The 13,299-nt window shown below is 43.3% G+C and overlaps 1 protein-coding gene across 10 annotated transcripts in view; it reads left to right on the top strand.

Moving 5' to 3' along the window:
- LOC129697863 (CRACD-like protein) overlaps window positions 1-13,299 on the top strand; it is a 178,529-nt gene that overhangs the window by 113,666 nt on the left and 51,564 nt on the right. For all 10 annotated transcript variants that reach the window (XM_055636553.1, XM_055636555.1, XM_055636554.1 and 7 more), the window contains 2 exons: window positions 5,173-5,311; window positions 11,050-11,211. In XM_055636553.1, coding sequence (XP_055492528.1) covers window positions 5,173-5,311; window positions 11,050-11,211 — 301 coding nt within the window. The remainder of the gene's footprint in view (window positions 1-5,172; window positions 5,312-11,049; window positions 11,212-13,299) is intronic.

The raw sequence follows: 13,299 nt of genomic DNA, 5'->3' as shown, positions 1-13,299 counted from the left end.
TTCAGAGTTTTGTTTGAGTTGAGTTTAATAGCCTGATGGCTGTGGGGAAGTAGCTATTCCTGAACCTGGACATTGCAGTCTTCAGGCTCCTGTACCTTCTACCTGAAGGTGGCGGGGAGATGAGTGTGTAGCCAGGATGGTGTGGGTCCTTGATGATGCTCACAGCCTTTTTGAGGCAGCGACTGCGGTAGATGTAGATTGTAGGTTGCAGTAAATTCTTCCTACTGACTCTTTCATTTCATAGAATAGAAAAGCTAGAGACAATAAGGTATGGAAATAATTTTTTTTTTAATTTAAAAAAAAAATGTGGTTTGGGGGTTTGTGATTATTTTGGACTTCTTGCTTTCAAAACCATTACCAGTATTATTTTTCTAACATTACACCTTATTTTACAAATGGCTTGTTAAATAGTGTGCCATCAATTCCCACACAAATTGCATCAAAAGCAATCAGTCAATGGTCAGTTATCGAGTTGAACATGATAATGGTGCAGTGATAAAACTTGTCTGTTAACATTGACTGATTTGTTTCTACCTTACATGCTCATGGAAATGACTCCAACAAAGCTAATGTGATTAAAATGATTCTTTGCACTTTTGCTCAGATTTGCTGCAATGAGGGATGTTGATCATAAAATATAATTTAAGACTACTAGGTATTTCAAGAAAATCTTGGAGAAAATTAGTTATAAAGAGAGCTTGGCTTGGCTGGGATTGTTTCCTTTGAAACACAATCCTAAACATTTGACAATTATACATTGGAGAGGTCGATAAGAAGAGAACACTGATTTAAAGGCAGACAAAACATGCTGGATAAACTCAGCGGGTGAGGCAGCATCTATGGAGTGAAGGAAATAGGCAACGTTTCGGCCCGAAACGTTGCCTATTTCCTTCGCTCCATAGATGCTGCCTCACCCGCTGAGTTTCTCCAGCATTTTTGTCTACCTTCGATTTTCCAGCATCTGCAGTTCCTTCTTAAACAAACTGATTTAAAGGTATTAGAATAAGAGTTGAACATTTATTGACAATGGTTCCCAGCTGTTACCGGGCAACTGAATCATCCTACCACAACCAGAGAGCAGTGCTGAACTGCTATCGACCTCTTTGTTGACCTTTGGACTATCCTCGATTGGACTTTGCTGGCTTTACCTTGCGCAAAACGTTATTCCCTTACCATGTGTTTAAGAAGGAACTGCAGATGCTGGAAAATCGAAGGTGCACAAAAATGCTGGAGAAACTTAGCGGGTGTAGCATCATCTATGGAGCGAAGGAAATGGGCAACGTTTCGGCCCGAAACGTTGCCTATTTCCTTCGCTCCATAAATGCTGCTGCACCCGCTGAGTTTCTCCAGCATTTTTGTGCACATTCCCTTACCAGGTATCAATACACTGTAAATGGCTCGATTGTAATCATGTATTGTCTTTCTGCTGACTGGTTAGCACCCAACAAAAGCTTTTCACTGTTCCTCGATACACATGACAATAAACTAAACTAAACTCAGCCACTGCATGAAAGGTTGGAGGAAAAGGAAACCTAAAGCAATTGAAAAAGCACAGGATGATCATGTGCTTTAGGCTAAATTAACCCAAGTAGCTCTTCTTTGACTTCCAGTGGCATAATGGAAGAACCTGCTGTACTGTTAAACTCTGATGATTTTATAGTCAAAGCCCAGGTCTTTCCTCTGGGTTAGTTCAAAACCCCACGACTATAACCTTTAATGTACTTAGTGCAACACGAATGGATGAGCATAAATCGATCTCCTCAAATGTCAGGGGACAATGATAAGTTCATGTGCAGGAAGGAACTACAGATGCTGGTTTAAACCAAAGATAGACACGGAAAGCTGTAGTAACTCAGCAGGTCAGACAGCATCTCCGGGGAAAGGGAATAGTTGATTTATTTTCGGGTTGAGACCCTTCTTTAGACTGAGTGTCAGGGAAACAAAAGATAGAGACGATGATATAGAGAGATATAGAACAAATGAATGAAAGATATGCAAAAAAGTAACCATGATAAAGGAAACAGGGAAACAGGAAAATGATAAGTTCATGACTGATCTGAAAAGCTGACCCAGAATTAAATATGTGTAAAACTAAAAAAAAAACATGCTTTAAACCACACCTTCATTGTCACACGTTTGCAAATTAATTTTAGCCAAATGAAACTTGAAAACAAGTCAGGTCGGAATTTATAGTTAAGACAACTTAATTGATCATTTTCTTTAATAAAGTGATTTAATTGTTTGGGTATTTCACTTCTTTCTAATTGTTAACTGAGTCTATTATTTATGAGAATTATGAGAATATATTATGAAAATAAACGCGAATAAACAATAGAACCACATCAATTAGAAACAACAATGTTCTTTTCAGCTAATATTTAAAAAAAGTTAAAAATGACATGGATTTAAATAGCAATGTCAATAATCTAAATATTTCTAATTTCAAGTAACCTTTGCATTCCCTCTCTCTCCACGCTCTAGTTGTCCTGCCAGTTCCACTGTTTGCATCTATATATGCCTTCGTTATCTGCTCTTCCACAGCCAGAATATGACTGTTGTGGGGTCTACCTTTCTCATGCCTACATGCTCGAGAAGTGCCTGACCCTCCAGTCTTTGGTGCTGGCTCTGATTTGTTCTGAACCGTTTTATACTTCTTGTTTCACTTCCCCTGGCTCTATCTGAAGAAGGGTTTCCACCCAAAACGACACCTATTCCTTTTCTCCAGAGATGCTGCCTGACCCGCTGAGTTACTTCAGCATTTGGTGTCTATCTTCAATGTAAAGCAGCATCTGCAGTCCTAGCAGCAAAGGTATGGATTTACCCTGACAGTCTAACCTTTCCGGACCGAGGCAGGGCAAGTGGAAGGGAGCTGCCATTGTCGCTCGGAAGGACAATTGTCCCAGGTTTATCTCCACATCTCATCTGCAGCACAGGACCACATCTCAGGGCTATGGGATTACACCCTATTTAGGGCACCCTCACGCTTCCTGGCAGTTTGAGTAATGGTTTATTCTGAATGGGACTCATTCCTTTGTACGAAGATGAAAGGGGGACAGTGAGGCTGCTTGGGGAGTTGAGCTGTATGATATCACAGACTGCCAGAGTATTATTTTCTTTTCTTTTAACCCAACCTATTTATCTAAACATAGTTCAGCTTTTACTTCCTTCTGATTCCACGTAGTTCCATGTTACATCCCTCAGTACAATGTGCCAGAATTACTCCACCATTCAGTACAAATACTTGTGCATTGGAGTCAGAGAGAGATAGAAATCGTCAAACCATCATCCCTTCAATCTGAGTTATTGGTACATTTTAAAAAGTAGGTAGGGTAACAACCAGTGCTTTTATGTAGTTGTCCCACTATCAGCTAGTTGGCCACAATGATAAATTATATAATGGCTGCGTTGTTTCAACCTCCAAAATGTATTACAAAATTAATAGCTCCCCAAGTGGAAATAATATGCTTCCAATTTCAGTCTTCTTTCCCCTACTGAAAATCTAAAGGTTGTAATTTAATTCTAAGGTACACAAAACATGCTGGAGAAACTCAGCGGGTGCGGCAGCATCTATGGAGCGAAGGAAATAGGCAACGTTTCGGGCCGAAACGTTGCCTATTTCCTTCGCTCCATAGATGCAGCTGCACCCGCTGAGTTTCACCAGCATGTTTTGTGTACCTTCGATGTTCCAGCATCTGCAGTTCCTTCTTAAACACTAAGTAATTTAATCCTATCCTGTTTCAAACTGTGCAACACAAAGGGCTCAGGGTCAGGCACTTCTCGAGCATGTATTAATATTTATTTTGCAAACACGGATCAATATTTTCAAACGCGTTCAGTGTTGCTCTACGATAGATTGAACCTACACAGTGTAGGTTCAGCTTTCTGTGCGCTTGGAAATATATGGGTCGCGCCATTCCATGACAAAAGGTGATTAGAGCTAATGAAGGCTGGGTGTGCAGGAAACCGTCCCTTTGTGAGAATGATTGGGAAAGGTGCCAACTGGTGGGAACAACAATTACTGAGCTGCTGTTTTTCTAGGGTAGCAGTGATCCTCGGGGAGTTAGCGGGCACTCTATTAGCTGCAGAGCTTGCTGTGCATGACATATACTATCCAGATCTTGAGAGGTGGCAGAGTTTCCTTGGGAGAATGATGGAGCACCACCAAGGTGGCTTCTGATGCCCCCCCCCACCCCCCCCCCCCCCTTTTTCCCCCCCCCACCCCCCACTCCCTCTCCCCCCACCCCCCCCCCCCCCCCCCCCGGCAGTAATGCAGATTGAACAAGTTGCCTCCTGGCTTCCACCGTGTCTATATCTAACCATCTGAAACCATTACAACTAAACAAAGTCAGAAACACAAGGGCACAAAGTACTGGAGTAATGCCCCTGTCCCATTTAGGAAACCTGAACGGAAACCTCTGGAGACTTTGCGCCCCACCCAAGGTTTCCGTGCGGTTCCCGGAGGTTTTTTGTCAGTCTCCCTAGCTGCTTCCACTACCTGCAACCTCCGGCGACCACCTGCAACCTCCGGGAACCGCACGGAAAGCTTGGGTGGGGCGCAAAGTCTCCAGAGGTTTCCGTTCAGGTTTCCTAAGTGGGACAGGGGCATAACTCGGCGGGTCAGGCAACAACTCAGGAGGACACGGACAGATGACGTTTCAAGGTGGGGACCCTTCTTCAGTCCGACGTGAAACGTCACCGATCCATGTTCTCCAGAAATGCTGCCTGACCTGCTGAGTTACTCCAGCACTTTGTGTCCTTTTGTGTAAACCAGCACCTGCAGTTACTTGTTTCGAAAATCAGAAATCCGTTTTTATTTTAAGTGGAAGTCGTTTTTTGCATGTTGTTTTTTTTCTACATTCAGGACATGTTGTTCATTTCTGCTAGTTTTGTATAATGGCTTGACTTCTAATACGGAAACATTATGCATTTGAGCAATTTCTCCCCCAATTCCAAATTGGTTCAAATGAAGGTTTTATCTTGTGTTATATATAAATATTTAGTGGTATGATTTATGGCAGGTGAAGGTGTTGTTGCATTCCCATAAAACTGTACGGCTTCAGGGGACAACTCAATCTATTGGCAATGGAACAAATGATCTCAACATGTCTTTGTTGATTGACTCTTTTGGTACTACAGCACATTTTCTGCAGTCTTGTTTGTTTCCTCTTCCAGTGATCTTAAAAGTGTCATGGGAATTCGGGCTCTGTCACACGACAGCATCTTCATCCCAGACACATCTGTGCAGCAACCTGCTCAGCCCGTTCGAGTGTTTTCACAAGAGAGTGTATCTGCGCCTATCAGAGCTTTACAGGTAATGAAGATGTCATTTCTGTGTACTAATGTGCATTATTGTCATCTGGTTGCTAAATACCATTTAATAGGTTTTTTTTAAACTCTCCCAAGTGGGTGTACTCCGCGTGCCTGTACAAAGGGCGAGGATTACTACTTGTCATTAGACAGTGTAAAGGTGGCCATTTCTATACTTGCTTGTTGTCCTTGCTAATGTCTCATTAAGCATCACAGGACAGCAATTATTTGGGGAAGTGTACTCTGTGAATTACAGTGACAGACCACGTTACGAGTGTTGCTGTTAGCCTGGTATTGTCAATTGAATTGAAGAGTCATATTGCAGGTAACCAGGCCCTTAGGCCCAACCTGTCCATGCTGACCAAGATGCACCATCTAAGCGAGTCCCATTTACCTGCATTTGGCCCATTTCCCTCTAAATCTTCCCAACACATGCAACTGTCCAAGTGGCTTTTAAATGTGATTATTGTACCTGCCTCATCTAGCTCATTGGTTTAGTTTAGAGATACAGGATGGAAACAGGGCCTTCAGCCCTCCCGAGTCCACGGTCACCAGCGATTCCCTACACTCGTACACAAGCACAATCCTACACACTGGGGACAATTTATAATTTTTAACGAAGCCAAATTAACCTCCAAACCTGTACACCTTTGGATTGTGGGAGGAAACTGGAGCTCCATGCGGTCACAGGGAGAATGTACAAACGCCATACAGACAGTACCCATAGTCAGGATCTAACCCGGGTCTCTGGCACGGTAAGGCAACGACTCAACCACTGCACCACCGTGCTGCCCATATCATCTGGAAACTCTATCAGTACTCTGGCAGTCTGCTCCATGCTCAGTTTGGGTAATGATGCTACATTATTTTAGCATTCTGCGCAACCAGCATTCAGCATATGCTATATGATAGACCAGTACTGGCGTTAGACTGGTCACCATGGGCAGTCAGTGCTGGGCTTATTATGTCAATATTAATCCTCAACACACTAGACCTATTTTCCAGTAATGTCGTGCTTCTGTTCCCGCATTATGTTCAGCTCCAAAACATACACAATGTTAGAAGCATTATCAGTATTCAGCCCAGGAGAAAGACATTTAAATCCTTTGCCCTACCTACGAAGAGCAAGTTCATCGCCACAATAACATTATTTGCCATTGTCATTATTGACAATTTTTCCTTTGACGTCATTCCCCAATAAGTTAAGTGACAAAATGCTTGCCTCCTGACAGTTCTCCAGGGAATGTGTTATTGACAGGAGCAGGTGCTTACTCCACCCCTGTGGATAAAGAGGCTGAGGCGTAGATCAAGATTAATTATTCAAATTGGGATGCGAAGGGGCCCACTAAAACAGTTTCATTTATGTCTAGCAGCTGGTAGAGTTGTTGCCCCTCAGCGCCAGAGACCCGGGTTCGATCCTGACCTCGGGTGCTGTCTGCGTGCAGTTTGCACCTTCTCCCTGGGACCGCGTGGGTTTCCTCCAGATGCCCCTATTTCCTCCCACATCCCCAAATCGTGCAGGTCTGTAGATTAATTGTCCCAGGGTGCAGGGAGCGGGTGCGAAAGTGGGATAACATAGAACATCGTTTTGCACGGGTGACCAATGGTTGGCGTGGACTCGGTGGGCCGAAGGCCCTGTTTCCATGCTGCGTCTTTCACTCATTTAAACAAATGTGTTGTCATTTTAATGAATCACTTGAAGCGTTTAGTCACAGTTTGAAAATGACCACAATAAAGGCCAGTGGCCTTTGTCCCTTTAGTTTAGAGAGAGAGAGAGCGCGGAAACGGGCCCTTCGACACACCAAGTCCACGCTGACCAGCGCTTCCCACACACTAACACTATCCTACACACGAGGGACAATTTACAATTTTACCAAGCCAATTAGCTTACAAACCTATACGTCTTTGGAGTGTGGGAGGAAACCTGAGCTCCCGGCGAAAATACCATGCAGGTGACGGGGAGAATGTACAAACTCCGTACAGACAGCGCCCATAGTCAGGATCGAACCCGGAATCGAATTCTGGCGCTGTAAGGCAGCAACTCTACTGCTGCGCCACCGTGCCCTCAGTGCTAACTTTGACAACGTTACTAACATCCCTGCCTCGGAGTCGGGAGGTGGTGTGCCTCAGCCCCAATCCGTAGACTATTAAAAAAAACATTTAGGATGATGCTACTGGGCACCACTGAATGATTGCTGCACTGTTAACAGTGTCACCTCGCTGATTATACATCATATTTGACCCACTTTGTGGCTATAAGGCAGATACAAATAATTTCACACAAATGGTTTTGAAGAAATGTATTTTTACAAAATGATAGATCATCCAATCTACGTCACATTGACAAAAATGTAATTATGGACAAAGGAATAAAAATGTGACGTTTCAGCACGGGACCTTTCTTCTAACCCGATACGTCACCTATCCATGTTCTCCCGAGATGCTGCCTGACCCACTGAGTTACTCCAGCACTTTGTGTCTTTCTTTGGTAAACCAGCATCTGCAGTTATTTGTCACCATATTGTGTAATTAAGTGTTTGCATAGAAAAGTAACCATAAGGGAATTTGAAAAAATATTATTTAAAATTTAACATTTAAAAATGACCGGCTGGAGGAATGATTTCAGTGGCTAATTGTTAGAAATTGAGAACTTTTTGGAAATTAATGAATGTCACATCTGTAAAATGTTACGTAGACTTGAAGTGGCAAGACTTGTCTATTTAGTGCAAAGTGTGCACTCCGTGTCAGCCAAGGTACATTGATGGGGAGGAAGGTGGGGAGAAGCATTTTGCACAAAGTATTTGGTGAAACATTACAACTTGTGCAGGGCAACACAGTGGCACAGCACAGGAGCTGCTGCCTTACAGCGCCAGAGACCCGGGCTCAATCCTGACCATGTGTGCTGTCTGTATGGCGTTTGCACGTTCTCCCAGTGACCGTGTGGGTTTTCTCCAGGTGCTCCGGTTTCTACCCACACTCCAACGATGTACAGGTTTGCAGATGAATTGGCTTTGGTAAACTTGTAAATTGTCCCTAGTGTGTAGAGGAGTGTTAGTGTACGGGGTGATCTCTGGTCAGCGCGGACTCGGTGGGCCGAAGCGCCCGTTTCCTCGCTGTAGCTCTCTAAAGTCTAAAAGTCTACTGTGACTTTTGTGTGTTCGGAGTTAACCACAGATTTGTCTTTTACTCGAGAGCACAGAAATGGTGATGAGAACCATAGTGTCCCTCTTGTGTCAAGAGCATTCTGGATTTATTGTACACAGCTATCTCTAATATATAGTGGTAGGCCAAAATGTGTTTCATTTTCACCGGATTAAAATCCTGTTATTAATAATTCAACAAACAGAAATCTGGCAGAACTGGATATATATTACTAAAACCGGACCAAAATCTACCTAGTTCAGGATGATCAATGTTATCCCATTCAGTGCCTTTGCTATTGTTTCGAAGTACACAACCACACATTTACACGGCCAAAGTGACTGTACATAGCTTTGTGTAAACCCCCACATGGAAATCTCAATATCTGAAGGAAAATTGAATGTGCTTCCGTGTTGACAGAGCATTTGAACACTTCAGTCACTAAGTCCCCTGGAGAGTTATTAGTTTAGGAGGCTCAGAAACAGGCTCTCAGCAGCTATTGCAGGCGAGTACACTGAATCATCTTCTGAGACCAGCTCACTGTACAGTATGAGATGCTGGTTCATACCAAAGATCAACACAAAGTGGTGGAGTCATTCAGCGGGTCTCTCTCTGGAGAACATGGATACGTGATGTACCGGGTCTGAAAAAATGTCCCGTCCTGAAACATAGAAACATAGAAAATAGGTGCAGGAGTAGGCCATTCGGCCCTTCGAACCTGCACTGCCATTCAATATGATCATGGCTGATCATCCAACTCAGTATCCTCTACCTGCCTTCTCTCCATACCCCCTGATCCCTTTAGCCACAAGGGCCACATCTAACTACCTCTTAAATATAGCCAATGAACTGGCTTCAACTACCTTCTGTGGCAGAGAATTCCAGAGATTCACCACTCTCCGTGTGAAAAGTTACTCTCATCTCGGTCCAAAAGGATTTATCCTTAAACTGTGACCCCTTGTCCTGGACTTCCCCAACATCAGGAACAATCTTCCTGCATCTAGCCTGTCCAACACCTTAAGAATTTTGTAAGTTTCTATAAGATCCCCCCTCAATCTTCTAAATTCTAACGAGTACAAACCAAGTCTATCCAGTCTTTCTTCATATGAAAGTCCTGACATCCCAGGAATCAGTCTGTTGAATCTTCTAAATTTTAGGCATTTTTTTTCTTTGTCCCTAATTATATTTTTGACAATATTACGCAATTAGATGGTCTACCATTTTGTAAAAACGCAAAAACGGAAAATGGGGAGGCAGCATTTCGGGTCGAAACTGAAGATGGGTTGTGAGCCGATACATCACCTATCTGTTTTCTCCAGGGAAGCTGCCTGACCCACTGAGTTACTCTAGCATTTTGTGTCTATTACTGCAAATTATGTTAGTTCCCAAACTTTATTTGGCTCTGATCTGCTAACGATTCACTGTGTGTCCAGTTATCATCATCACTTTTCCTGGCTTTCCTCCATTTTGTCCACTGCCCCACTTTACCCTGTTCCTATCTCAAGACAATAGTATGATCATTCACATGCTTTTTAATATCTTTCCAAGGTGCAGTCAACACAGTTTGGACTATCTTTTGCACCAATCTGATGTTGTTCCTGGTCTACCTTCTGAACCCCATGGTCCTTAGTAAACTGTGGATGCAACTCTTGGTTAGGGGTTTACAGACTAACAGGAAGGAGCTACTGAAATAGGTTCAATGTCTTTCATTTTTCTGAACAGATAACTTTTGATATCTAAATATCTTTTAATATCGATAATTGGGTAGATACGCAATTTACGGTCATTTACGGTCCCTTAGACAATAGGAGGAGTAGGCCATTCGACCCTTCGAGCCATTCAATGTGATCATGGCTGATCATCCCCAATCAGTACCCCGTTCCTGCCTTCTCCCCCATATCCCCTGACTCCGCTATCTTTAAGAGCCCTATCTAGCTCTCTCTTGAAAGCATCCAGAGAACCTGCCTCCACCGCCCTCTGAGGCAGAGAATTCCACAGACTCACCCCTCTCTGTGAGAAAAAGTATTTCCTCGTCTCCGTTCTAAATGGCTTACTCCTTATTCTTAAAGAACTCGCATAGTCCACCCAAGCATCGTGTTTTGCAAAAACAAAATGCAATTTGTGCATTGTCATTGAGAACAGCATGGGCAATAAGCCAAGGGCATCAAGTGGTCTGCAAGCTTGGCCGCTGCAGTGAGGTTAAACTTATTTCTAATCAATCTTCATACCTGCCTTGCAGTCATATGTGCGATTGTTTATGCTTGATCGAATCTCCCCACTTGCTCAAACCCAGGTACGGTAACGAGAGTAACTATCAAACCATGCTATTAAATTCCTTTCCCTCACACCCATGAACATTTCTTTATGGTCAATCTGCTCTGACTCTGACCGTGCTGTTGATCCACAAACTGATCGTAACTATGGCACTGGTGCCCGTGGATACTATTTACTGTGAGCAGTTTTTGCTTAATGTACAACTGGCTGAAGCCAATTAAAGAACCATTCAAGAATGGTGAAGCCGTAGAGATAGGCTGGACTGTATCCTTGGAGACCGTAACATGTATAACTCATCTGTACTTTTTTTCTTAATGTTTGTTGCAGTTAAAAGTACAGCAAAATATTAAACTGGGACCACCTCCGACATCAATACAGGCAAAGAAGATGGAAGATACCGGTGCAAGTTCTGAAGATGATGGATTGCCCAGAAGTCCACCGGAAAGCTCCCCTATCCATGAAGCTTTAGCACGTAGCCAGCTAGCCAAGGTACAGGGCTCTCAGGGTCGAATCACGTCAATTGCAATGGCCAGTCATGTAACCAGTTATAACAACAATCAGTCACGTACAGCATCGATCCGGCGTTCCCAGTGGAAAATAAAGCCTTCCAAGGAACTCATCTCTGAAAATCAGGCTTGTATCCCTGCTCTGAGGGCCCAGCCATGGAATCACCCTTCATTTTACAATGTTTAACCAAGAGAGATTGGAAGTGAGGAGTTATGGCAAATGTTTCCATTCTCGGCGATGGTGTTAAAATAAGTGATTTTAGATCGGGGGGGTCCAATGCCCGATACTTTACATTGTTAGCTCAAGTGGGTGTAGAAAGGAACTGTGCAGATGCTGGTTTGTACCCAAGGCGGACACAAAGTGCTCGCGTAACTCAACAAGTCAGGCTCTAGAGAAATAGGATGGGTGAGATCCGAAACGTTGCCCATCCTTTTTCTCCAGAGATGCTGCCTGACCCACTGTGTTACTCCAGCACTTTATGTCTATCTCAAATCAGTAACTAGTCACTGATACATTAATACATTTCATTCCATTATACAAATCAGGATTATCCCATGCCTTAAGCAATGGAAGGGGAGTACATAGAAAATAGGTGCAGGAGTAGGCCATTCGGCCCTTTGAGCCTGCACTGCCATTCAATATGATCATGGCTGATCATCCAACTCAGTATCCTGTACCTGCCTTCTCTCCATACCCCCTGATCCCTTTAGTCACAAGGGCCACTTCTAACTCCCTCTTAAATATAGCTGTGTGTTCAAGTGTGTTGGTCCACAAAGATGGCCATAGGACAACTGATGCACAATACTAGATCGTGGTCTGTGAATTCACACCACTATCTGCCAATTTGATAGTTGTCTGACAATTCAGAATCTGCAATAGAAAAAGAACAGACTCAACTAGTCTGTGACTCAGAGAACAGGCATTATTTGATTAGGAACCTTTGACAGGAGCAGAAGTACATTTTCTCATCAAATATCAATGTCCGCGCCATATTTCTGGCATTTTAGACTTTTGGGAAGAGCTACTGCACATCACATATTAGTTAGATATGTTCAGAAAGCCGTCTGTTTTGTACATGGGAGGTGACATGTAAATGTAGAGGAGTTGGGCTCCTGTTAAAGGGCATTGCTTAGCCTTTATCTTGAGCAACTATTGGCCTCCTTATTTCAGGAAGGGGGCCAATGCATTGGAAGCAGTTCAGAGACTTTCTAGACTGATACCTGGATGGGTGGTTGCTTTATGAGTAAGCTTGAGACGGTTTAGGCTTGTACTTGCTGAATTTGAGAAGAGTGAGAGGAGGACTTAATTGTAACATGCACGGTCTTGTAATTTCTTGACAGTGGTGAGGTGAAGAGGATGTTTTCTCTAGTGACAAAAACTAGAACAAGGGGCTGTTGTTCAGAAGAGCCTAGGACAAGGCATTTCTTTTTATTCTGAAATTCTGTTCCTTAAAAGGCATGAGAAGCAGAGTCTGATTATTTTTTTAAGACCGAGCTTTCAATACTTGGAGGGTGAAAGGTTACCAGGGATGTGAAGTTTGATATTACTGTTAAGTCAACGATGATGTTATTGAACAACAAAGCATGAGGGACTGAGTGACCTTTTCCTGCTGATTTTTGTGACTGGTTGTATGTTTCATGCCACAAAATATTCTAGCGTGTCATTCGTTCAAATTCCAAACCAACCAGCAGGTCATGAGTTTCTCTGTCCCATTTATATTTAATTCAATTTCATTTTCAACTGACATTTCTATTTCTATCTCCCCCACCCCCCCAAAAAAAAATGTCTTATGCCCCTGTCCCACTTAGGAAACCTGAACAGAAACCTCTGGAGACTTTGTGCCCCACCCAAGGTTTCCGTGCGTTTCCCGGAGGTTTTTGTCAGTCTCCCTACCTGCTTCCACTAGCTGCAACCTCCGGCAACCACCTGCAACCTCCGGGAACCGCATGGAAACCTTGGGTGGGGCGCAAAGTCTCCAGTGGTTTCCGTTCAGGTTTCCTAAGTGGGACAGGGGCATTATTAGTGTTTGTTGACATACTTATTTAGTGTTATCTGTTACTGTCCAATGTC

This window comes from Leucoraja erinacea, chromosome 6 (assembly GCF_028641065.1).
Source record: "Leucoraja erinacea ecotype New England chromosome 6, Leri_hhj_1, whole genome shotgun sequence".
NCBI lineage: Eukaryota > Metazoa > Chordata > Chondrichthyes > Rajiformes > Rajidae > Leucoraja > Leucoraja erinaceus.
This window is presented reverse-complemented; position numbering and strand designations above follow the sequence as displayed.